Source organism: Heterodontus francisci, chromosome 7 (assembly GCF_036365525.1).
Source record: "Heterodontus francisci isolate sHetFra1 chromosome 7, sHetFra1.hap1, whole genome shotgun sequence".
Taxonomy (NCBI): Eukaryota; Metazoa; Chordata; class Chondrichthyes; order Heterodontiformes; family Heterodontidae; genus Heterodontus; species Heterodontus francisci.
In genome coordinates this window covers 74,535,554-74,561,947 of record NC_090377.1, presented here as the reverse complement: position 1 = coordinate 74,561,947, position 26,394 = coordinate 74,535,554, and the positions used below count along the sequence as shown (strand labels likewise).

Sequence of the window (26,394 nt, the reverse complement as noted above, 5' to 3'; positions counted from 1 at the left end):
TTCCTCTCCAAGTCACACGCCATCCTGACTTGGAACTATATCACCGTTCCTTCACTGTCGCTGGGTCAAAATCCTGGAACTCCCTTCCTAACAGCACTGTGGGTATACCTACCCCAAATGGACTGCAGTGGTTCAAGAAGGCAGCTCACCACCACCTTCTCAATGGCAATTAGGGATGGACAATAAATGTTGGCCTGGCCAGCGACACCCAAATCCCATGAATGAATTTTTAAAAAAGTAGAATCAGAGAATAGATCATGGAATGGTTACAGCATATAAGGAGGCCATTCAGCCCATTGAGCCCATGCCAGCTCACTGCAAGAACGATTTAGGTAGTCCCACTCCCCCTCCCTTTCCTTGTTGCCCTGCAATTTTTTTCCCTTCAGGTTTCTCATCTAATTCCCTATTGAAAGCCACAATTGAATTTACCTCCACTGCCTTTTCAGGCAGTGCATTCCAGATCATAACCACTTGCTGTATGAAACAGTTTTTCCTCATGTTGCCTATGGTTCTTTTGCCATCCACTTTAAATCTGTGTCCTCTGGTTCTTGACCCTTCTGCCAAGGGGAACAGTTTCTCTTTATCTCCTCTGCCTAGATCCCTCATAATTTTGATACAGACTTACCTTCCAGGAGAGTAACGGAGAAGAGCGGACCTGCGGGAGGAACACAGAACTGGAAGCAGTTAAATACAGCCCGAGGATCATGGCCTACAAAACTTACCTTCTGGGAGAGCAGTGGAGAGGAGTAGACCTGCGGGAGGAACACAGATTGGCGAACAGTTACATACAGCCCGAGGATCGCGGCCTACAACACTTACCTTCCAGGAGAGTAGCAGAGAGGACTAAAAACAAGTAAAAAATTAAGTATTAATAATAAGGAACAAGTGAGTAGCTGGTGAGTATTATCTCTTTTTTTGAGTAAGGTTTATTTTAACTCGTGAACTGTATTGATTATTAGTAGGATTTATCAGTACTAGTAAGGTTTGATTAATAATTCTAAGATGTTGTAGTATTTTTTTTAGCAGCAGCAAAGGGTCAACTAATCAATAAAGGAATGGCAGGGGTGCTTCAACCTCGAGAGTGCACCTCCTATGCTATGTGGGAGCTCTTGGATGTTTCCCGTATCCCAGAGAACCATTTGTGTAGGAAGAGTTGCCAATTGCGGCAGCTTGAGCTCTGGGATTTGGAACTTGAGTGGCAGCTGGCGACACTGTGGTGCATTCGTGAGGATGAGAGCTATGTAGGTAGCACATTTATAGATGTGGTCACCCCACAGCTTAAGAGTATGCAGGGAGAGAGGGAATGGGTGACCAGGCAGTCAAAAAGAATCAGGCAAGTAGTGCAGGAGACCCCTGAGTGCATCTCACTCTCCAACAGGTATTCAGTTCTGAATACTGAGGAAAGTGATGCTTCACCTGGGGAGTGCAGCCAGAGCCAAGGCCATGGCACCACGGCTGGCTCAGTTGCACAGGGAGGTACGGGGAAGACTGTAAGAGCCATAGTCATAGCTGATTCAATAGTCAGGGGACAGCCAGGCATTTCTGTGGCTGCAGACGTGAATCCAGGATGGTATGCTCCCTCCATGGTGCCAGGGTCAAGGATGTCACTGAGTGGTTGCAGAACATCCTGAAGGGGGAGGATGGACAACCAACAGGCATGGTCCACATTTGAACCAATGATATAGGTAGAAAGAGGGATGTGTTCCTGCAATAAGAATTTAGGGAGCTAGGTAAGAAATTAGCAAGCCAGACCTCAAAAGTAGTCATCTCCAGATTACTCCCAGTGCCACGCGCAAGTGATTATAGAAATAGAAGGATAAGACAGAGGAACTCAGGTGCAACTCATCCGGCCTGCTGAGGTCCCATCTCCCCCAGAGCCAGTTCCAATGTCCCAGGAATCTAAAGCCCTCCCTCCTGCATTGTCTTTCTAGCCACGCATTTTTTTTTATTAATTCATGGGATGTGGGCGTCGCTGGCCAGGCCAGCATTTATTGCCTATCCCTAATTGCAGCTCACCACCACCTTCTCAAGGGCAATTAGGGATGGGCAATAAATGCTGGCCTGGCCAGCGATGCCCACATCCCATGAATGAATTAAAAAAAATTTTAAAAATGTGTGGCTGGAAAGACGGTGCAGGAGGAAGGGCTTTAGATTCCTGGGACATTGGAACTGGCTCTGGGGGAGATGGGACCTCTACAGGCCGGATGAGTTGCACCTGACCAGAGCCGGGACTGGGTTCCTTGTGGGACGTTTTGCTAGTGCTGTTGGGGAGGGTTTAAACTAGTTTGACAGGGGGATAGGGACCTGAGGGTAGACTCAGTTGGGACAAAATCAGAAATGAAAATGGAAGGCAGAAAATTAATGGATGAGTCTGGAAGACAGAGGCAACAAAGGTTAGAAAATTTAAAAAAAAAGAGTTTGGCAGTGCTCAAAAGTATCTATTTCAATGCAAGGATAATAACAACTAAAGCAGATGAGCTGAGGGCACAGATAGACACATGGCAGTATGATATCATAGCTATTACAGAAACATGGCTGAAGGAGGGACAGAAATGGCAGCTCAACCTTCCTGGTTACAGGGTTTTCAAATGCGATAGGGAGAGGGATAAGAAAGGAGGAGCAGTGGCAATTTTGGTCAAATAAACTATTACAGCTGTGAGGAGGAATGATATGTTGGAAAGTTCATCAAATGAGGCCACATGGATTGAGCTAAGGAACAAAAAAGGGGTAATCACACTGTTGGGAGTGTACTATAGACCCCCAAACAGTCAGAAGGAGATATAAGAGCACATATGTAGGCAAATCTCTGAGAAGTGCAAGAACAATAGGACAGTAATAGTAGGGGATTTTAACTACCCCAATATTAACTGGGATAGTTTTAGTGTGAAAGGAATTGATGGAGCAGAATTCTTGAGGTGCATTCAAGAGAACATTTTTGGCCAGTATGTACCAAGTCCAACAAGAGAGGGCACAGTTTTAGACTTAGTTTTAGAAAATGAAGCTGGGCAGGTGGAAGGAGTGGCAATGGGAGTGATCATAATTCAGTCAGTTTTAACATAATTATGGAAAAGGACAGAGATAGAACAGGAATTAGAAGTCTCAATTGGGGCAAGGCCAATTTTACTAAACTGAGAAGTGGACTGGAAACAACTACTTGAAGGTAAATCAGTGTCAGAGCAGTGGGAGGCATTCAAAGGGGAGATTCAAAGAGTTCAGAGTAAACATATTCCCCCAAAGAAAAAGGGTGAGACAACCAGAATAGTTTATTTGACCAACTAGAGCCCCATGGATGTCAAGGAGCTTACAGGGTAAGATAAGATAGAAAAGGAAAGCTTCTGTCCAACACCGAGAACTCAATACTACAGAAAGCCGAGAGGAGTATAGAAAGTGGAGGGGTGAAATCAAAAAGGAAATTAGGAAAGCAAAGAGAGGGCATGAAGGAATATTGGCAAGCAAAATCAAGGTGAACCCAAAGATGTTTTATCAATACATTAAGAGTAAGAGGATAAGTAAGGAGAGAGTAAGGCCCATAAAAGACCAAAAAGGTAACCTATGTGTCAGGATGGAAGATGTTGGTATTGTTCTTAATGAATACTTTGCGTCTGTCTTCACAAAAGAGGGGGACGATGCAGATATTGTAGTTAAGGAAGAGGAATGTGAAGTATTGGATGTGATAAACATAGGGAGAGAGGAAGTCTTAATGGGATTAGCATCCTTGAAAGTTGATAAATTACCAGGACCTGATAAAAATGTACCCCAGGCTGTTAAAAGTAGCAAGAGAGGGAATAGCAGAAGGTCTGACCATCATTTTCCAGTACTCACTGGATACAGGTGTGGTGCTGGAGGATTGGAGGACTGCTAACATGTAGCTCTGTTTAAAAAGGCAGCGAGGATAGACCAAATAATTACAGGTCAGTCAGTCTAAACTCAGTAGTGGGCAAATTATTGGAATCTATTCTGAGAGATAGGATAAAGTGTCACTTAGAAAGGCATAGGTTAATCAAGGATAGTAAGCATGGATTTGTTAAGGGAAGATCTTGTTTGACCAACTTGATCAAATGTTTTGAAGAAGTAACAAGGAAGATAGATGGGGCTAGTGCAGTTGATGTGGTTCACATGGATTTTAGCAAGGCTTTTTGACAAGGTCCCACATGGCAGACTGGTTAAAATTCCATGGGATCCAGGGAAATGCCGCAAAGTGGATACAAAATTGGCTCAGTAGCAGGAAACAAAGGATAATTTGTCAAAGCTGTTGAAAGCTATCTCAAAGTTATCTCAAAGCTGTTCTACTCCGCAGTTTCATTTTCTCCTTCATCTTATCCGACGCATTAACAAAAAACTTTTTTCTTCCTTTTAGATGTTAAGGAACGCAAGCTCCAGCAGCTGATGGGAACTAATGCCCCTCCAGATCCTTCTTCCCCTTCACTTCCCTCTGACCCCACCCTTTCTGATCTGACCCCTTGCCGTGTATTCACTATACCCTCTGACCTTCCCCTCTCTGATGCTGAACGTTCTGTACTCAGCAAAGGACACAGTTTTATCCCCTTACGCCCCCACCTCAATGAATTTTGCGCTCGGCATGACGTTGAGCTCTTCTTCCGTTGCCTTCACCTCCGGGCTCACTTCTTTGACCAGGAGTCCTCCCCCCGACCCATTCACCCGCCTCCAGCATTCTCCCTCTACCTGGACCCCTCCCTCTGGCGTCTGATTCGCTTTTGATCTTTTCATTGAACTGTCAGTGAGACATTGGCCATCTCGATTTCTCTACCCCCTTCACTCACTCTAACCTGTGCCCCTCTGAACTTGCTGCACTCCGTTCTCTCAGGTCTAACCCCAACATTGTCATCAAACCTGCAGACAAGGGTGGTGCTGTTGTTGTCTGCCCTCTACCTTGCAGAGGCTCCGCCTTCTGCCTACTTACCCCTGGACCATGACCCCATCACTGAACATCAAGCCACTGTCTCCAGGACTGTCACTGGCTTCATCTCCTCTGGAGATCTTCCCTCTACAGCTTCCAACCTCATAGTCCCGCAACTCTGGACAGCCCGCTTCTACCTCCTTCCCAAAATCCGCAAACAGGACTCTCCTGGCATACCCATTGTTTCAGCCTGTTCTTGCTCTATTGAACTTATTTCTTCCTATCTTGCCTACCTTTTCTCCCCGGGCCAGTCTCTTCCCACCTACATCCGTGACTCTTCTGACGCCCTATGTCATTTTGACAATTTCCAGTTTCCTGGCCCCAACCGCCTCCTCTTCACTATGGACGTCCAATCTCTCTACACCTCTATCCCCCACCAGGATGGTTTTTTAAATTTATTTTTTATTTTATTCAGAGATACAGCACTGAAACAGGCCCTTCAGCCCACCGAGTCTGTGCCGACCAGCAACCACCCATTTATACTTCTTCTTCTTCTTTGGCCTCCTTATCTCGAGAGACAATGGATGCGCACCTAGAGGTGGTCAGTGGTTTGTGAAGCAGCGCCTGGAGTGGCTATAAAGGTCAATTCTAGAGTGACAGGCTCTTCCACAGGTGCTGCAGAGAAATTTGTTTGACGGGGCTGTTGCACAGTTGGCTCTCCCCTTGCGCCTCTGTCTTTTTTCCTGCCAGCTACTAAGTCTCTTCGACTCGCCACATTTTAGCCCCGTCTTTATGGCTGCCCGCCAGCTCTGGCGAACGCTGGCAACTGACTCCCACGACTTGTGATCAATGTCACAGGATTTCATGTCGCGTTTGCAGACGTCTTTAAAGCGCAGACATGGACGGCCGGTGGGTCTGATACCAGTGGTGAGCTCGCTGTACAATGTGTCTTTGGACATCCTGTATTCTTCCATGCGGCTCACATGGCCAAGCCATCTCAAGCTGACTCAGTAGTGTGTACAAGCTGGGGATGTTGGCCGCCTCGAGGACTTCTGTGTTGGAGATACGGTCCTGCCACCTGATGCCAAGTATTACCCTACAGTAATCCCATATTCCCTATCACCTCCCTACACTAGGGGCAATTTACAACGGCCAATTTACCTATCACCTACAAGTCTTTTGGATGTGGGAGGAAACCGGAGCACCCGGCAAAAACCCACGCAGACACAGGGAGAACTTGCAAACTCCGCACAGGCAGTACCCAGAATCGAACCTGGGTCCCTGGAGCTGTGAGGCTGCAGTGCTAACCATTGCGCCACTGTGCCGCCCCGGTATATTGATGACTGTATTGGTGCCGTTTCCTGCTCCTGCCCGGAACTGGAAAAGTTTATCAACTTTGCTTCTAATTTCCACCCTTCTCTCACCTTTACATGGTCTATCTCCGACATTTCCCTTCCCTTCCTCGACATCTCTGTCTCCATCTCTGGGGATAGGCTGTCAAGCTACCTTGACTACACTTCACACCCTACCTCCTGTAAGGACTCCATTCCATTCTCCCAGTTTCTCCGTCTCCGACGCATCTGCTCTGATGATGCAACCTTGCATGACAGCACTTCTGATATGCCTTCCTTTTTTCTCAATCAAGGATTTCCCCCCACTGTGGTTGACAGGGCCCTCAACCGTGTCTGGCACATTTCCCGCACCTCTACCCTCATCCTTTCCCCTCCCTCCCAGAACCGCGACACGGTTCCCCTTGTCCTCATTTTCCACCCCACCAGCCTCCACATCCAAAGGATTATCCTCCACCATTTCCGCCACCTCCAGCGTGATGCCACTACCAAACGCATCTTCCCCTCCCCTCCCCTGTCAGCATTCTGAAGGGATCGTTCCCTCCACGACACCCTGGTCCACTCCTCCATTATCTCCCTTCCCATGGGACTTTCCCCTGCAATAGCAGGAGGTGTAATACCTGCCCATTTACCTCCTTTCTCCTCACTATCCAAGGCCCCAAACACTCCTTTCAGGTGAAGTAGCGATTTACTTGTACTTCTTTCAATTTAGTATACTGTATTCGCTGCTCACAATGTGGTCTCCTCTACACTGGGGAGACCAAACGCAGACTAGGTCACCATTTTGTGGAACACCTCTGCTCAGTCCAAAAGCATGACCCCAAGCTTCCGGTTGCTGGCCATTTCAACACTCCCCCCTGCTCTCATGCCCACATCTCTGTCCTGGGATTGCTGCAGTGTTCCAGTGAACATCAACGCAAGCTCGAGGAACAGCACCTCATTTACCGATTAGGCATGCTCAGCCTGCCGGACTGGACACTGAGTTCAATAATTTCAGAGCATGACGGGCCCGCCTTTTTCTTTTTCTTTTGAGTTATTTTTTCTTTTTTATTTGTTTTATTTTAGTTTGTTTGGTTTGTTTCTACTGTGCCTACCCACTGTTTTATTCATGTTTGTGCTTGGAACCAGGGCTGTTCAATTTTCTGTCAATTAACAGCCTCTCTGTACTAACGCATTGTCTTTCACCACACCATTAACATACCGTTTGCCTTTGCTCCATGACCTTCTGGTCAGTTATTCTCTGTGATCTTGTCCCATCAGCATCTTCTCTTTTTTTATCTCTTGCCCAACCCCCACTTTACTTGCTTAAAACCTAATACCTTTCTAGCCTCTCCCAGTTCTGATGAAGGGTCACTGACCTGAAACGTTAACTCTGCTTCTCTCTCCACAAATGCTGCCAGACCTGCTGACTATTTCCAGCATTTTTTGTTTTTATTTCAGATTTCCAGCATCTGCAGTATTTTGCTTTTATTAACAAAGGGTAATTGTTAACGGATGTTTTTGCGACTGGAGGGCTGTTTCCAGTGGCATTCCGCACGGCTCAGTACTGGGTCCCCTGCTTTTTGTGGTATATATTAACGATTTAGACGTAAATGCGGGGGGCACGATCAAGAAGTTTGCAGATGACACAAAGATTGGCCATGTGGTAGATAGCGAGGAGGATAGCTGTAGGCTGCAGGAAGATATTGATGGTCTGGTCAGATGGGCAGAAAAGTGGCAAATGGAATTCAACCCGGAGAAGTGTGAGGTGATGCATTTGGGAAGGTCAAACAAGGCAAAGGAATACAAGCTTAATGGGAAAATACTGTGTAGGGGAAGTGAAGGACCTTGGAGTGAATGTCCACAGATCCCTGAAGGTAGCAGGACAGGTCGATAAGGTGGTTAAGAAGGCATATGGAATCCTTTCCTTTATTAGCCAGGGTATAGAATATAAGAGCAGGGAGGTTAATTTGGAACTGTATAATTCATTGGTTAGGCCACAACTTGAGTACTGTGTGCAGTTCTGGTCATCTCATTACAGAAAGGATGTAATTGCACTAGAGAGGATACAGAAGAGATTTACGAGGATGTTGCCAGGACTGGAAAAGTGCAGCTATGAGGAAAGATTGGATAGGCTAGGGTTGTTCTCCTTGGAACACAGGAAGTTGAGGGGAGATCTGATTGAAATGTACAAAATTTTGAGGGGCCTGGACAGAGTGGAGGTGAAGGGCCTATTCACTTTAGCAGAGAGGTCAGTGACTAAGGAGCATAGATTTAAAGTGATTGGTAGAAAAATTAGAAGTGAGATGAGGAAAAAAAAAATCACCCAGAGGGTGGTGGGGGTCTGGAACTCACTGCCTAAAAGGGTAATTGAGGCAGAGACCCTCAATTCATTCAAAAGGAGTCTGGATAGGCACCTCAAGTGCCATAATCTGTAGGGCTACAGACGAAATGCTGGAAGGTGAGATTAGAATGGGTGGATCGTTGTTTGGCCAGCAGATACAATAGGCCAAGTGGCCTCTTTCTTTGCTTTAAACTTTCTATGATTCTATGATTCTACTTGCATATCCAGCCATTCTGCTTACCTGAATTCCTCTCTGCTAATAGCGAAGTTGTACAGAACAACGCAGAATAAAATGATCTTCAAAACTTTCTCGGTGCTGTAGATTAGGATTCCTCCTGATCTGCCTAAATCCAGGAAATATGGCTTCAACATCTCCATGGTATATTCTAAGAGAATTCAGATCAAGCATTATTATTATATTTTTTCTTTTGGCATTAGGTGTGGGGGATCTGGAATGTGTCAATAACCAGTGCAACAAGTGATATCCCTGGCTCCCTCACAATCCTTGCAGTAGTTGATCATTATTAAATGGTGTTTTGGTAGTTTTAATCCAGTGTCTGTTGGAACTGAGTACCTATCTCATATTAATGTATCTTGTGTTGTCCTTCAGAGGTAGTACTATGGAGGAAAGGCCAAACATTGCTGATGTAAATACTGAAATGATGTAGATCTGGAACATATTTATACTATCAAGTAAAGAGGGGCAGGATATTTAGGTCCCGATGGGGACAGGAGCGGAGGTGAGTGGGTGCTAAAAATAGCAATGCTGGCTGGCTTGCCAGTTTCCCATCACTATTCCTGCTGCTGGCGATTTTCCTTAGGGCGGGAGAAGGCATGACCCAGAAACTTGCGCGATTTGGGAATGAGGCCAATCAATGTTAAAGAGCTCATTGTCAGTTTGTTAAGGAGCAGTTTGGGTTTTTCGTGGGGCACACATGTTGCACACTGTGTCAGCGACAGACCAGGTGTGTAGAGGCAGCAACATAGCGGGGAGTCATGGCCGCGCCATGATATCATGTGGGCCCATAAAAGGGAGCATGGCTGAGAGGGGTATTCAGCCATAGGAACACAGGTGCAATTGGGTGTGTAGAGGTTGCAGGGATAGTGGTCTGTACAAGCTTGGGCATCACGGGGGCATACGAGGAGGGGGTTAATCTTCCAGACATTATTGGGAGTCCAGCTGAGCGCAAGGAAAGCTGAAGATGGTAATGGGAGCACGATTCTTAAATTTTCAGTCTTGTGGTGATGAGGGTGAACATCCTCAGCAGTAGAGGCAGAGCCCCAGACATGAGGAGGGCAGAGGAGAGGGATGAGGGGTAGCAAAGCAATGGAGGCTACCGTTGGCAAAAGATCTACCAGTGAAGAGGAACTACTTGGACATGTCAGAGAGCCAGTGCCGCAGGAGACTGCATCTATCCAGGCAGATGGTCACAGAGGTTTAAGCCCTCATCGCAGAAGACCTCACACCTCACAGCACTGCTCACTATGCCCTGCATGTAGCCATCAAATTCGCTGGCTCCTTCCAAAGATTAACTGCAGACCTTGATGCTGTTACACAAGCGGCAGCACACCATTGCATCTCACAGGTCACTGATGCCCTATTCATGAAAGCTAGACAGTACATACATTTTCAAACAGTTGGGACCTTGCAGGCACCGAGGGCAGTGGGATTCGCCTCCATTGCTGGATTCCGCCCAGTGTAGGGTGTCATCAATAGCACCCATGTGGCCATCAAGGCACCCAGTGACTGGCCAGTGAGATTCATCAACAGGAAGGGTTTCCACTCCCTCAATATTCAGATGGCCTGTGACCACAACAAGAGCTTCCTCCATGTGTGTGCTTGCTTTCCCGGCAGCTGCCATGACTCCTTCATTCTCCACCAGTCCAGGCTGTTGCAGCTCTTCATTGCGTCCTCCATACTCTGTGGATGGATTCTACTGGACAAGGGTTATCCCTTGAAGAGATGGCTCCTCACCCCTTTATGTGATACTGAGACGAATCCACAGAGGTGCTACAACCAAAGCCATCTGCTCACCAGGCCGTCGGGCTTCTGAAGTTGTGGTTCCCGTGCCTGGACTGGTCGGGTTGCACCTTGCAATACACTCCTGCAAGGATCTCGCGCATCATGGTGGCCCTCGTGAGAGGTGTGGACCTTGGAGAAGGTGAGGCACTGGAATGTCACAGCTCATCAGAGGAGTAGGACGTGGAAGAGGAGGAGGAAGATGCAGGACACAGAGTTGCCACGGCTGCACAGGGAAGTGACCGGTCCTGGTGCAGGACTCAAGGGTCTCGTCAGGATGCCGTCAATGTCAGAGATCATCTGATCCAGGCACGTTTCAGCTGAGTCCCTCTAACCCAGAAGGACAGCATAGTCTGGAACTAACTCTCAGCTGCATGTGAGAGCACTTCCATTGAAGATGAAACCTTGAATAGATCCACTCTTGCCACCAATAGATGATGCATATCTATCCTGAGGTTTCACAGCCCTCCTTCCACGACCCTTGCTTCCCTTCACACCTCTTCCCTCTTTTCCAGTCTCGCCATTAAAGAATGGAAGCTCACATGTCTGGTGTCATGTCTCAATATTTACATTGTATTCAAAAAGCGAAAAAGGGTACATTTACAGGTGACGCAAACCCCAGTGACCCACTCAGTGCTCGGGCCAACGCGGTGGCCTCCACTTCTACGCGGTGCTCCCCTTGTGGCCTCATGAGGTGGAGGCTGCCTGCGCACTTGCCTCTGCTGGTGGCTGAGATGCACGTGGTGGTCGTTCTCATTGTATAGGTGCCAGTGGTGTCAGTGCAGGGGCAGCCTCCATCACTGGGCTCTGCTGCACAGATAGTCCCTCAGTCAGAGGGTTCAAGGAGGTCGATGATGATGATGGCAGCCCATGTTGCGTGGCACTCTCATCCTTTTCGGTGACTACCACAGCCCTTGGGTGGCGCTCCGAATGGCTGTACCATCAATGCCACTGAATAGTCCATGCTGCAGAGTGTGTCATGCATACTGTGAATGTCAGTGTGCTCAGAGTGCTGCCACATGTGGCTCTCTATGAGGTTGACCACTGTCTCAATGGAGGAGCTTATGCGTTCAAAGCCATGAGCCATGGTGGCGCACATGAACTGCATGGTGTAATGAGTTATTTTTGTCATCTGATGCAACACAATTGAGATGCGTGGAGTCCAGTTGGTTGACAATCTCAAACAGGTTTATTACAGCTAACTTATTGTGTACAGTACAGAGCAAAATATTGACAGAACCTTACTCTGGGTGTTACAGTTGCCGAGTGACTCCGGCTTATAGTCACATGACTGTGTCCAGGTACTTAGCTCATTAGCACACTACGATCTTAAAGGGACATCACTCTTAAAGGCAATCATACAACAAATGGACTCTTCCATTCTCAACCCATGATCTTGCATTGCCTCAGGGAACTCTGACATGTGGATACACATCTGTTGCTGCTGATCTAAGTAGAGCCTCCTTTCCTGTGCATCCTGAGGCTGTGCATCTGCCCCCAGTTGAGCATGGCTGTGTCTGTCCTCCATCCTCTGAAGGGGACTGCAAACAGCTTCCTTTGCTTCTGCTACTTCCTCATGACGTCCTCTTCACCCAGTGCCACCCTATCAAATTGCGCTTGAGAACCCACCAATGTGAGTGTATCTTTGCTGGTGGAGGGTGCACTTGTAGGATGTGACGGTGCTGGATGGCGTGTCTCTCGGCTGGATTTTAAGGAGCCCTCAATGTCAGGATCCATGGCAGGGGGATCCTGAAGATAGCCCCGAATGAGGCCCGCCACGGACCTCGTTGCCAGCAGTGCCCGTCACAGTATGACTGATGGCCGCAGGGCACCGTGGCGGCTCCCCTGCCACTTGGCAACAAGAGCACAATCACCATATGCAAATAAAGTAACTTTATAGATTTGCATCTACTTACCATTAATCTTGATGTCCCGCTGTGATCTTCGGCCCAGGAGCCAGCATTCCTGTGCCTTCAAATCCCCCTCCGGGGAAACAAGGCGCAACACTGATGGGGGGGGGAGGAGGAGGTAAGTTTCTCAGTGTGGGAGTCAGTGGAGGGGTGGGGGCGGCGGGGGAACAGGGTCAAATTAACATCATGGGTGTAGGGGATGGTGGGAAGGGTTGTAGTTTAAAGATTGTGCAGTTTGGTGGGTGGGGGGGGGGGGAAGGTCAGACAGTAAAGGCGTGTTTTGGGGGGAAGGGCAAATAATTAATTGTTATTGGGGGGTGGGAGAGGGGCAAAAGAAATGTATTTAGTTAATTTCATTAAACCTTTCTTCAAATATTTAAATATGCCAATCGGGCTTACAGCCCTTAAAAAATGGCATCAGCGCCTACCGCACAGGCAGCTGACACCATTGCAAGGGACGGACACCCCACCCTCTCCACATGATCGGAGGGGGGAGGGGGGCAGCGGCCCGCCCTGGTTATTTAAATGAGCCACCGTGCTTGGAGTCACGGTGGCTCTTCTATTTTTTCACATAAAATTCTGCCCTCTGTTTCTTCCAAGTGTCCCAGTGCCATTGCGGGACTCTGGCGTTTCCCCATCCATGTCAGAACCTGTGAGAGACACAAGAAGAGATCATGACAACTAGCCTTTGACAGCAGAAATCACTGCAGTGCTGAGGTTTCCCAATGCATTTGAGTCTTTAGCATGCTGTTGGACGGGGAAGAGTGCATTCCACTCTCTTCATCTACAGATTGCAATACCTTTTCACCCTCTCCACCAGGAATGCTCATCTCTCCTTCCCCGACTTGCTGCTGGGGCCACCCTTGTGATCTCCATGGCTGCCTCCTCCATGGCAATCACAATGTGGAGACAGGTCACTCCTGCTCCTGTCTGAGCCCTATCTCTGGCATTGTGGGCCATTTCCTCCTGTAAGGTCAAAAGAGAGAGTGAGAGATGAGTCTCAACAGGCCTTTCTGACATAGGAACCTGCATATATTAGTGCTACCAGGTCCTCAACAGTGCTATGGCTCTGAGCCTTGCTAAGTGGTCAGTGAGTACGCTGGCCACACATATCTCCCATGTGCAGAAGCAGCATGCACCCTCAGGCTCTTCAGCTGGAGGTTGAATATCCAGAGGCTTGTCATCAGGGTCTGGTGTTGCACTCACCATGCCAGAGCCAATAAGGTCATTGAACCTCTTCCAGCACTGCATCCATTTCATACAGCCCATACTTCTTCTGCTGTTGGTCTCAGCCAGCATGCCAGCTTGGTTTGGAAGGATGGCCTCCTTCCACCCACTGGAAAGAGGATCTCCCTCCTCTCCCTAACTGCCTCCAGAAGAGCCTGTAGATCAGCATCAGAGAATCGAGGGCAGCCCTGCCCTGGATGCCAGCCCTCTGTCTCTCTTATTGAAGCGCTGGTGCATCCATTCTTTCAGTCAAACTGAGCCACACTAATGGCTGCCATAGTGTGTTTAAATGGTCCCACGCTTCTTCAATCCCGCCCCCGTGGCTGCTAATTGGCCGCCCAACCCACCCTCCAACCAATTACTAAAAGGCGTCCACAAAAATTGTGGGCTGAGACTACTTCCCCCCAACACCCCCCACCTGGAAATGGCCCCAACATCGGTTTCCCGACCCCAGAAGGAAAACTCCTGCCCCAGATCACTAACAAACAAAATTTGTACTATACTTAATAGAACCTTTTGTATTTTACTGGGTTGGAAGTGAGACAGGAGAGGCAGTCAGTCAGGTTTGGCAACATAGCAGGACTGGGGTAGGAATATGAACTGCAGCTGGGATAAAGCAAAGACTTGGATTTGGAGAATTGTGGGAGGGTTAGACCTGGGAATAATCGTGAGGGATGGGGTATGGCAGTAGTGGGATCTTGAAACCCTTGGTGAGATTGTAGCATAGAGTTGGGAGGACATTGGCTTTGGCATCATTCACTGCAATAACTGTTGTGGGAGAAGAGGGGCTGGAACCATTTTTTATTCATTTCTTCATGAGTCACTATTTTGTGTGGGACTGGAAGTGTGTAAGGATAGGACTAGCCGGGTTCATTCCTTGAAGACATTAGTGAATTACTTGGATACTTATTGTCTGTTTGGATCATTCCTGGTAGTTTTTCTGGTACCCAGCCAACATATGACCAGTTTTATTGAACTCACATTCTGTATTGGTAGTCCACTACTATAACCATTACTCTGTTTTGGGAGAATTGATGCCTGGAAGTTCACAGAAGGATGGAGGAGGGGGGTGGGGTGATGATGGTGTGATGAGATGGGTTGAAGGGGAAAGTGCTTAAAGGGACTGTGGTGACTGGGAGAATTCACTGAAGGTTTTGGAGAACTGTCGTGATACTGGCATCTATGGACTTTAAGGGAGATGGTTTTGGAAACTGGGGACTGGAATTGCAGAGCACTAGGGAGGTGGCAGCAATAAAAGTACATTGGTACAAGGAAGGAAGTAGGCTGGGGCATGAAGGTACGGGGAAGGATAGATGCATTGGAGGGAGAAAATAACACATTAAGCAAATCCAACCCAATAATTCAAGTTATAATCAAGAGTTTGAAATTAAGTCCCAGACTAACCAAAACAGGAGTAGGTCTCTGCCTACCTTTTACAACACTGTACAAACAACATTGACTAAGAATTTCATTCTATACTTAATTTTTATGGATTACATATGTTATAAATACTACATGTGTATATTTTAAGTCAGCTGAAAGTCAAGATGTTTCTCAAACAAAATTCACACATTTATTCAGTAGTTTATGCTGCTTGTCAACTTGCTTGCTATTTTCATTATGCAATTTTCTTCTACTCGTTAGATATTGGTACGTGTCATAGCGTTAATTCAAGTTTAGTTATTGGATGTTTATAATTGGTAACAACAGATAAATAATTCTTCACTTTACTAATTTTTTTCTGTCTCTAGGTACTGACTTTAGCTAGCAATGAACGTATATCTTTAACACCTTCCATGCGTTTATTATTTGAAATCAGTCATCTACATGCTGCAACTCCTGCTACAGTATCCAGGGCTGGTATAATATATGTCAACCCACAGGATTTAGGATGGAGTCCGTAAGTAGCTGATGTATTTATACTTTACACTGAATTCTCCTTGCTGTTTCATTTTTCTAAAATTGTACTTGTAATCATATATGCCATCAAATTCCATTTCTTTGTAGGTATGTCACCAGCTGGATTGACACTCGCAAAGCCCAGTCAGAGCGAGCTAATCTTACTATACTGTTTGACAAGTATGTTCCGTTCTGTCTGGAACAAGTGCGTTGTAATCTTAAAACTATTACTCGAATTCCTGAAAACAGTATTGTGCAGGTACAAAGTAGCATTTTCAACTCGAGCACAATATATGAATGGGTCTTTTGAAAGTTTCTTTTCAGAGCGATAATCTTTTGGCATGTAGGTTATTGCTACCATTTTCAATTTTTAAAAATTCTTTTGAAAAGTAGTTCTTATGTTGGTTAAGGTTATATATATTTTCATAGGGTCTTAAAAATTAAATTATAGGAACCCTTTAGGTCCCATTACACCTGTGCCAGCCTAGATTTATATTATTATGTTGTGCTGAACTCTAAACTTTACATTGTTTCACCAAATTACCTTCTTCCTGTAGACTTTATGTTCTCTACTAGACTGCTTATTAACCCCAGAAAATACTCCCCCGGACTCGTCTCGTGAAATCTATGAGATGTACTTTATATTTGCTTGTGTCTGGGCTTTTGGTGGAGCATTATTCCAAGACCAAGTAAGTATTAATGTGACATTTCTTTGCTTTTAATTTAAAAATTTTTTTAAAAATTGGAACAGTTAAATAAAACAGTTGCTTAAATGTAAAATTGTAACCAATCATAAGCATAATAGTAATGCTAAACACCTGATGGAAAGCTATTTAAAAGAACACTACCTTAAAAATATTAGTCAGTGATATGAGTCATAGAGTCATAGGGCTGGACGTTGGTGGGGCGACCGTACCCTAACGACGGGTCGGAAAGCTGGGGCAATCCCACCTTGGCTGTTTGGGGGATCCCTGGCCAGATTCTATATCATTCTAGCGGCTAAACAGCTGCCTCCGAGGCACCGGTCCCTTTAAGGATGGTTGGCAGCTCTCCAGGCCCAGCAGTGCCACCAGGAGCTTTAGCCACTGCTGGAACTGCACCCAGCTGAGAGACACAGTGCTGGATGCCAGCCTCGCAGCAAGGTAAGTGGGTCAGGGGTTGCCGGGGCCAGTTAGGCATGCCCTATTTAGGAGGGGGGAGGGAGTGCTGATTGGTGAGGGCAGGGAGGGTGTTGCCACTGGATGACCATTGTTGCCAGGGGGCCCCTCCATGGATCACAGGGTGCCTGATTAGGAGGGCAGTCCCACAAGCCCGCAGGGAGGCCGCCAGGGTTCAACAGGTGACCTCGCCACACAGCGGAGGGCCCAGCTGCCACTGATAAAATGCCAGTGGTGGCAGGAAGAGGCCCTTAATTGGTCATGTAAGTGGCACACTTGGTCTCTGAGTCATCCTCCACCTATCCTGCTTCTGGCAAAACGCCAGTGGTAGCAGGAAGAGGCACTTAACTGGTCATGTATGTGGCACAATTGGCCTCTGGCCATCCTCCACCTTTTCTGCCACTGGCAAATTGCAATGATGGCAGGAAGGCAACGCGCATTCCACCCTCACCCCTGCTTTCTATCCCGCTCCTGCAGACACCCAAAATTTCACCCCGATAGTCATAGAGCAGGATTTTATTCCATCTTCGGAGAAGGGAATGGAGGCCAGGGGCGCACAAAATGACGTGGGGTGGCATCGAGTGGCATGCCTGATGTCATCCTGTCCCCATTCCATTTTGTGCCTGGCAGGGAAGCTGGAGGACAGCTCTTCCACCCAAGGCCAATTGAACCACTTAAGTGGCCAATTAAAGGCCACGTAAGGGCAACTTCCTGCCTCCGCTCCAATATTACCAATGTCAGAGGGGCTGGCTGACATGTAAAGATGCTGACAAATGAGACCTGGCAGCTTCCTGGTGGGCTCAAGTAGTGGTCCTTCCACTACGGGCAACCCATGGCCCATGGAGAGCATTGTTAAACTCCAGAAAGCTTGTTATGGAAGGATAATGCTGGAGCCTATATTTACTCAGTTTCACATTTATTGTGCAGGGTAAAAGGATTACAAAGCTGTAGCTTGTCACACAAATTCCTCTCCTAGTCCCAGTGAGTGTCTGCTTTTAAGTGCTCAACTAAAACTCCAATTAACTCCCTTCACCTGCATATAATGACACAATTAACAGGCATGCCCTGGCAACGATGTGTGTGCACTCAACAAGACCTCCCGCCACCACCCCACCCCGCACCCCAACCCTCACCAATCGCCCAACCCACCCTCTTGCTGGGCCTGTCTGACTGGTCCCAGCGATCCCAACCCAACTTACCTGTGCCCTGGGGTCTCTGACATCTTTGCCATTGCAGGCCTCCTGCAATACCAGCAGTGGCCACTGCTCCCAGTGGTGCTGTTGGTACTGCAGAGTTGCTAGCCCACCAATCCCACCAAGTGGCCATCAGCTCTAGAGGTGGGAGTTTGTCTCTTAAAAAGAAGGCAGTTAGTTAGCTGCCCACTGTGGAATTCCAGTGGGGGTCCGACTGAGGGCCGAGGCAAGACCACCTCTTACCTTCCATCCTGCTGCTGGGACCTCCATCACCGGGATAAAATCCGGCCCATAGAGTCATTTTGGCACAGAATGAGACCATTCAGCCCATCGAGTCTGTGCTGGCTCCCTGTAGAGCAATCCTGTCAGTTCCATTCCTCTGTTCTATCCCTGTTGCTCTGCAAGTTTATTTCCTTCAAGTGTCCATCCAATTTCCTTCTGAAATCTGTAGGCAGCGAGTATCAGGACATTACCACTTGCTGCGTAAAAATATTCTTCCTCACATACTCCCTGCGTCTCTTGCCCAAAATCTTAAATCTGTGTCCCCAGCCCTTGTACCATCAGCTATTGGGAAAAGCTTTTCCTTGTCTACTTTATCTAATCATTTAATAATCTTGTACATTTCTATCAAATCTACCCTCAATCTCCTTTGCTCCATGGAGAACAACCACAGCTTCACCAACTTAACCTTGTATCTAAAATCCCTCATCCATGGAACCATTTTGGTAAATATCTGTATCCTTTCAATGACCCTCACAAACTTCCGAAAGTGTGGTGACCAGAACTGGACCCAAAACTTTAGTTGTGGCCTAACCAGAACTTTATAAAGGCTGAACATAACTTCTGTGCTTTTGTAATTCATATCTGGATTTATGAAGCCCAAGATCCCATATGCTTTGCTAACCAAAAGCAAAATACTGCAGATGCTGGAAATCTGAAATAAAAGCAGAAAGTGCTGGAAAAACCCAGCAGGTCTGGCAGTATCTGTGGAGGGAGAAGCAGAGTTAACGTTTCAGGTCAGTGACCCTTCAGGTCTGAAACATTAACTCTGCTTCTCTCTCCACAGATGCTGCCAGACCTGCTGAGTTTTTCCAGCACTTTCTGCTTTGCTAACTACTTTCTCAAATGCCCTGCCACCTTCAAGGATCTATGCACATGAATCTTCAGGTCCTTCTGTCCCTGCACACTCTTTAGAACTGCGCCATTAAGTCTATTTTGCCTATTCCTATCCCGTCTGTCAAAATGCATCATCTCACTTCTCGACTAAATATCATCTGCCACTTGTCTGCCCATTCTGCTAGCCTATCTATGTACTTTTGCAGTCGATTTATATCACCCTCACTCTCTGCCACACCTCCAAGTTTGGTATCATCAGCAAATTTTGAAGTTTTACTCTATTCCAATGTCCAAATCATTTATATATATATATATATATATCAAAAAAGCAGTGATCCGAGCACTGACCCTTGGCGAACATCACTGTCTACCATGCTCCAGTCTGAAAAACAACCATTTACCACAACTGTATAATAAAAGCAAAATACAAACCAGTCCCCATCCACCGCCACCCTCCTACGCCTGGCTGATCTTGTTCTCACATTGAACAACTTCTCCTTCAACTCCACTCACTTCCTTCAAGTAAAAGGTGTTGCTATGGGTACCCGCATGGGTCCTAGTTATGCCTGTCTTTTTGTGGGATATATCGAACATTACTTTTCCAGTCCTACTCAAGCCCCCTCCCCCAACTCTTTCTCCAGTATATTGATGACTGTATCGGTGCCGTTTCCTGCTCACGCCTGGAACTGGAAAACTTTATCAACTTTGTTTCTATTTTCTACCGTTCTCTCACCTTTACATGGTGCATCTCCGACACTTCCCTTCCCTTCCTCGACTTCTCTGTCTCCATCTCTGGGGATAGGCTGTCATTAGAAGCCCACTGACTCCCACAACTACCTCGACTACACTTCTTCACACCCTGCCTCCTGTAAGGACTCCATTCCATTCTCCCAGTTTCTCAGTCTCCGACGCATCTGCTCTGATGATGCTACCTTCCATGACAGTGCTTCTGATATGTCTTCCTTTTTCCTCAGCCGAGGATTCCACCCCATTGTGGTTGACAGGGTCCTCAACCTTGTCCGGCCCATTTCCCGCACCTCTACCCTCACCCCTTCCCCTCCCTCCCAGAATCGCGACAGGGTACCCCTTGTCCTCACTTTCCACCCCATCAGCCTCCATATCCAAAGGATCATCCTCTGCCATTTCCGCCACCTCCAGCGTGACGCCACTACCAAACGCATCTTCCCCTCCCCTCCCCTGTCAGCATTCTGAAGGGATCGTTCCCTCTGCAACACCCTGGTCCACTCCTCCATTACCCCCAGCACCTCGTCCCCTTCCCACGGCACCTTCCCCTGCAAGCGCAGGAGGTGTAATATCTGCCCATTTACCTCATCTCTCCTCACTATCCAAGGCCCCAAACACTCCTTTCAGGTGAAGCAGCAATTCACTTGTACTTCTTTCAATGTAGTATACTCTATTCGCTGCTCACAATGTGGTCTCCTCTACACTGGGGAGACCAAACAGAAACTGGGTGACCGCTTTGCGGAACACCTCCGCTCAGTCTGAAAGCATGACCTCGAGCTTCTGGTTGCTGGCCATTTCAACACACCCCCCTGCTTTCATGCTCACATCTCTGTCCTGGGATTACTGCAGTGTTCCAGTGAACATCAATGCAAGCTTGAGGAACAGCATCTCATTTACCGCTTAGGCACGCTACAGCCTGCCGGACTGAACATTTAGTTCAATCATTTCAGAGCATGACATTTTACTTTTATCTTTAGTTTTTTTTTCTTTTTTCCTTTATTTTTTGTGTCTATTTTATTTTAGTTTGTTCAGTTTGTTTCTATTGTGCCTACCCACTTTTTTCATGTTTATGCTTGTGGCTGTTCAGTTTTCAGTCCATTAACACCCAATCTGTACTAATGCTTTGTCTTTCAGCACACCTTTAACATATTGATGCCTTTGCTTCATCACCTTCTGGTCAGCTATTCTATGACCTTGTCCTATCAATACCTTGTCTTTTGTTATCTCTTGCCCCACCCCCGCTTTACTTGCTTAAAATCTTTTACATTTCTTATATCTGCAGTTCTGAAGAAGGGTCACAGACCTGAAATGTTAACTCTGCTTCTCTCTCCACAGACCTGCTGAGTTTTTCCAGCACTTTCTGTTTTTATTTCATTTACCACAACTCACTGTTTTCTGTCAAGCCAATTTTTTATCCAAGCTGAGACTGGCCCTCCTATTCCATGAGCCTCAATTTTGTTAATCAGCCTTGTCTGTGGTACTTTGTAAAAGGCTTTCTTGAAATCCATATAGACAGGATCCACCACACTCCCTTCATCAATCTTCTCTGTTATTTCATCAACAAGTTCAATTAGATTAGTCAAGCATGATTTGCCTTTTACAAATCCATGCTGGTTCTCCTTAATTAACTCAAAACTCACCAAGTGCCTGTGGATTTCTTTCCCTGATTATTATTTTCTAAAACCTTACCCACCACTGATGCTAAAACTGACTGACCTGTAGATGCTAGGAATATCCTTACACCCTTTCTTGAATATGGGGGTCACATTTGCCACTCCCCAATCCTCTGGCACCTCCCCCATATCTAAGGAAGATTATGGCAAGCCCTTTCACTATCTCCACTCCCAATTCCTTTAGCAACCTGGGATACATGCCATCCAGACATGCCAACTTATTCACTCTAAGCGTAGCCAGTCTTTCCAGTACATCCTGCTTATCAATTTTCACCAAATCCATTATCTCTACCATCTCCACTTCTACCGATATTTTGGCAGCACCCTCTTCCTTTAGGGGATGCAGTGGCACAATGGTAATGTCACTCTCCTAGTAATCAGAGGCCTAGGCTAATGCTCTTGGGACATGGGTTTGAATCCAACCACGGCAGATGGTGAAATTTGAATTCAATTAATGAAAATATGGAATTAAGAAGCTGGTCTAATGGTGATGATTATAAAAACCCATCTGGTTCACTCATGTCCTTTAGGGGAGGAAATCTGCCATCCTTACTTGGTCTGACCTACATGTGACTCCAGACCCACAGCAATGTGCTTGACTCTTAAATATCCTCTGAAATGGCTTAGTAAGCACTCAGTTGTTTCAAACCGCTACAATATCTTATAAAAGGAATGAAACTGTATGGACCACCAGCATTGACCGAGGCACTAGAAACGACAACGGCGTATCCAGACTTGTTGACCCTGCAAAGTCCTCCTTACTACCATCTGGGGACTTGTGCCAAAATTGGGAGAGCTGTCCCACAGTCCAGTCAGGCAATAGCCTGACATCGTCATAGTCATACTTATGGAATCATACCTTACAATGTCCCTAACACCACCATCACCATCCCAGAAGTGGCGGCACAGTGGTATACAGTCAGGAGGGAGTTGCCCTGGGAGCCCTCAACATTGACCGCGGACCCCATGAAATCTCATGGTATCAGGTCAAACATGGGCAAGGAAACCTCCTGCTGATTACTCCCTAACCCCCACAGCACCCCCCCCCCCCACCCCACACTGCCCCCCTTGGCTGATGAATCAGTGCTTCAAGTCTTCAATTGAAAGATGCACTAAGGGTAGCAAGGACACAGAATGTACTCTGGGTGGGGGACTTCAATGATCATCACCAAGAGTGGCTCGGTAGCACCACTACTGGCCAAGTTTTAAAGGACATAGCTGCCAGACCTGGTCTGCGGCAGGTGGTGAGGGAACCAACAAGAGGGTAAAATCTACTTGACCGTGTCCTCACCAATCTGCCTGTCGCAGATGCACCTGTCCATGACAGTATTGGTAGGAGTGACCACCGCACAGTCCTTCTGGAGACAAAGTCCCTTCTTCACATTGAGAATACCCACCATTGTGTTGTGTGGCGCTACCACCGTGCTAAATGGGATAGATTTAGAACAGATCTAGCAACTCAAAATTGGGCATCCATGAGGCGCCATCAGCAGCAGCAGGATTGTACTCAACCACAATCTATAATCTCACGGCCCGGCATACCCCCACTCTACCATTACCATCAAGCTAGGGGACCAACCCTGGTTCAATGAAGAATGCAGGAGGGCATGCCAAAAACAGCACCACGCATACCTAATAAATGCCAGGATCAGCACCAGGCATACCAAAAATGAGGTGTCAGCCTGTTGAAGTGACAGCACAGGACTACTTCCATGCTATATAGTGGAAGCAGCATGCGATAGACAGGGCTAAGAGATCCCACAACCAGCAGATCAGATCTAAGCTCTGTTGTCCTGCCACATCCAGTCATGAATGGTGGTGGACAATTAAACAACTAACTGGAGGAGGTGGCTCCACAAATATCCCCATTCTCAATGATGGGGTAGCCCTGCACATCAGTGCAAAAGACAAGGCTGAAGCATTTGTATCCATCTTCAGCCAGAAGTGCTGAGTGGATGATCTATCTCGGCCTCCTCCTGAGGTTGCCAACATCACAGATGCCAGTCTTCAGCCAATCCGATTCACTCCACGTGATATCAAGAAACGGCTGATGGCACTGGATACAGCAAAGGCTATGGGCCTTCACAACATTCCAGCAATAGTTCTGAAGACGTGCTCCAGAACTAGCCGTGCCCCGAGCCAAGTTGTTCCAGTACAGCTACAATACTTGCATCTATCCGGAAATGTGGAAAATTGTCCAAGTATGTCCTGTCCACAGAAAGCAGGGCAAATCCAACCCGGCCAAGTACTGCCCTATAAGTCTACTCTCAATCACCAGAAAAGTGATGCTATCAAGTGGCACTTGCTCAGCCATAACCTGTTCACTGACACTCAGTTTGGATTCCGCCAGGGCCACTCAGCTCCTGACCTCATTACAGCCTTGGTTCAAACATGGACAAAAGAGCTGAGCTCAAGAGATGAGGTGAGAGTGACTGCCCTTGACATCAAGGCAGCAGTTGTCCGAGTGTGGTATCAAGGAGCCCTGGCAAAACTGGAGTCAATGGGAATCAGGGGGAAACACTGGTTGGAGTCATACCTCGCACAAAGGAAGATGGTTGTGGTTGTTGGAGGTCAATCATCTCAGCTCCAGGACATCACTGCAGGAGTTCCTCAGGGTAGTGTCCTAGGCCCAACCATCTTCAGCTGCTTCATCAATGACCTGCCCTCGATCATAAGGTCAGAAGTACGGATGTTCACTGATGATTGCACAATGTTCAGTACCATTCATAACTCCTCAGATACTGAAGCAGCCTGTGCCCAGATGCAGCAAGACCTGGACAACATCCAGGCTTGGGTTAATAAGTGGCAAGTAATTTTTGCGCCACACAAGTGCCAGGTAATGACCATCTCAAACAAGAGTCTAATCTCTCTCCTTGATGTTCAATGGCATTACCATCACTGAATCCCCCACTATCAACATCCGAGGTGTTACCATTGACCAGAACCTGAACTGGTCCATCCACATAAATACTGTGGCTACAAGAGCACATCAGAGGCTGGGAATTCTACAGTGAGTAACTCACCTCCCAAAGCCCGTCCACCATCTACAAGGCACAAGTCAGGACTGTGATGGAATACTTTCCACTTGCCTTGATGGGTGCAGCTCCAACAACATTTAAAAAGCTTGACACCATCCAGGATGAAGCAGCCTGCTTGATTGGCACCCCATTTACCACTTCAATATACACTCCCTTCGCCATCGATGCACTGTGGTAGCAGTGTGTACTAACTACAAGATGCACTGCAGCAACTCACTAAGTCTTTGTCGACAGCAACTTCCAAACTCGCCACCTCTACCACCTAGAAGGACAAGGGCAGCAAATGCATGGAAACACCACCTACAAGTTCCCCTCCAAGCCACACACCATCCTGACTTTGAACTGTATCACTGTTCCTTCACAGTCACTGGATCAAAATCCTGGAACTCCCTTCCTAACAGCACTGTGGGTGTACCTACACCGCAAGGACTCAACAGTTCAAGAAGGCAGCTCACCACCACCTTCTCAAGGGGCAATTAGGAATGGGCAATAAATGCTGGCCTAGCCAGCGACGCCCATGAATGAATTTAAAAAACTGATGCTAAATACTCAGTAAATATTTTAGCCTTGCTCTGCACCCTTTTATATATCACCCTCTTTTGCCCTAATGTGCCCCACCCCACCTCTTACTACTCACTTACTATTTACATACTGGTAGAAGATTTTTGTGTTCCCATTTATGTTACCTGCCATTCTATTTTTATATTCTCTCTTTGTCAGTCTTATTTTCCTCGTAATTTCCTCTCTCAACTTATTGTATTTGCCCTGGTTCTCGCTTGAGAACCTTTTTCTGTTATTGCCACTACATCATATTCCCACACAGCTGTTTGTGCTTGTAGCTCACCAGCCTTATTCACCACACTTTGTTTGTTGCGTTTGCATATGTGCATTCTAAACCTGTCTTTGTATTCTTCGTCGTTCTTCTTAGTCTGCTCCTATCTAATATGGTACTACTTTCTTTTCTAGTGCTATCCAACACTCTCACTTTATGCACCTTATTCCTCTTTACTACTTCTATATGCTGGTTCCCATCCCCCTGCCAATTTAGTTTAAACCCACTCCAACCACACTAGTGAACCTCCCTACAAATACATTGGTCCCAGTCCTGTTGAGGTGCAACACATCCCTTTTGAGTAGGTGCCTCCTGCCCCAGAACTGATCCCAATGCTCCAAGAGTCTGAAGCCCTCCCTCCTGTACCCTGCCTTGAGACCCACATTGATCCTCCCTATCTTCATATTTCTACTTGTGCTAGCACATGGCACTTGAAGCAATCCAGGGATTACTACCTTCGAGATCCTACTTTTTAACTTTCACCCTAGCTCCTGAAAGCCTGACCATAGAACCTCAATACTTGCCCTCCCTATCTCATTGAATATGAATATAACCTGGATATTTAAATAGTCATTGCTGTGTATTGCTTTTTTTGCAATGATCTTGGAATGGCCAGGGATAGCTCACGGAGGAAACTTTTCTATGTACAACTGATATACTTGCTCACCATCTTAATATCTCAATTGCATAAAAGTGTATGCTGTAACGTGAGATGAAAATAAATAGCTATATCTCTGAACATTTGCTGGATAATGTCGGGAGAGCAGAGGGAAAGCTGTCCATTAAACACAAAACCCTGAAAACCCAGAAAATGGTGATCAGATACTTTTTGAAGAGTATTCTTTGCGAAGTACATTTTAAGCAGCATAGGTTTAAAAATAAATTTGAAAATGAGTGGAATATTCTATGTTTAATTTACAGAATAAAAAGAAATTTTAAAAAATTGTACTGCAAGAGTTGGATTTAAAATGATACACTTCTGCCAATAGTGTCTGATTAGGCAAAACATCTTACTTTTCCATGGAGTTTATCTTGTAATTTACACAGTTTGTCTG

At 46.6% G+C, this 26,394-nt stretch overlaps 1 protein-coding gene across 1 annotated transcript in view; it reads left to right on the top strand.

Moving 5' to 3' along the window:
• The window catches only part of dnah9l (dynein, axonemal, heavy polypeptide 9 like), a 563,466-nt gene that overhangs the window by 248,799 nt on the left and 288,273 nt on the right, over window positions 1-26,394 (top strand). The window contains exons 43-45 of the mRNA XM_068036275.1: window positions 15,439-15,587; window positions 15,695-15,845; window positions 16,144-16,275. Of these exons, the coding sequence (XP_067892376.1) occupies window positions 15,439-15,587; window positions 15,695-15,845; window positions 16,144-16,275 (432 nt within the window). The remainder of the gene's footprint in view (window positions 1-15,438; window positions 15,588-15,694; window positions 15,846-16,143; window positions 16,276-26,394) is intronic.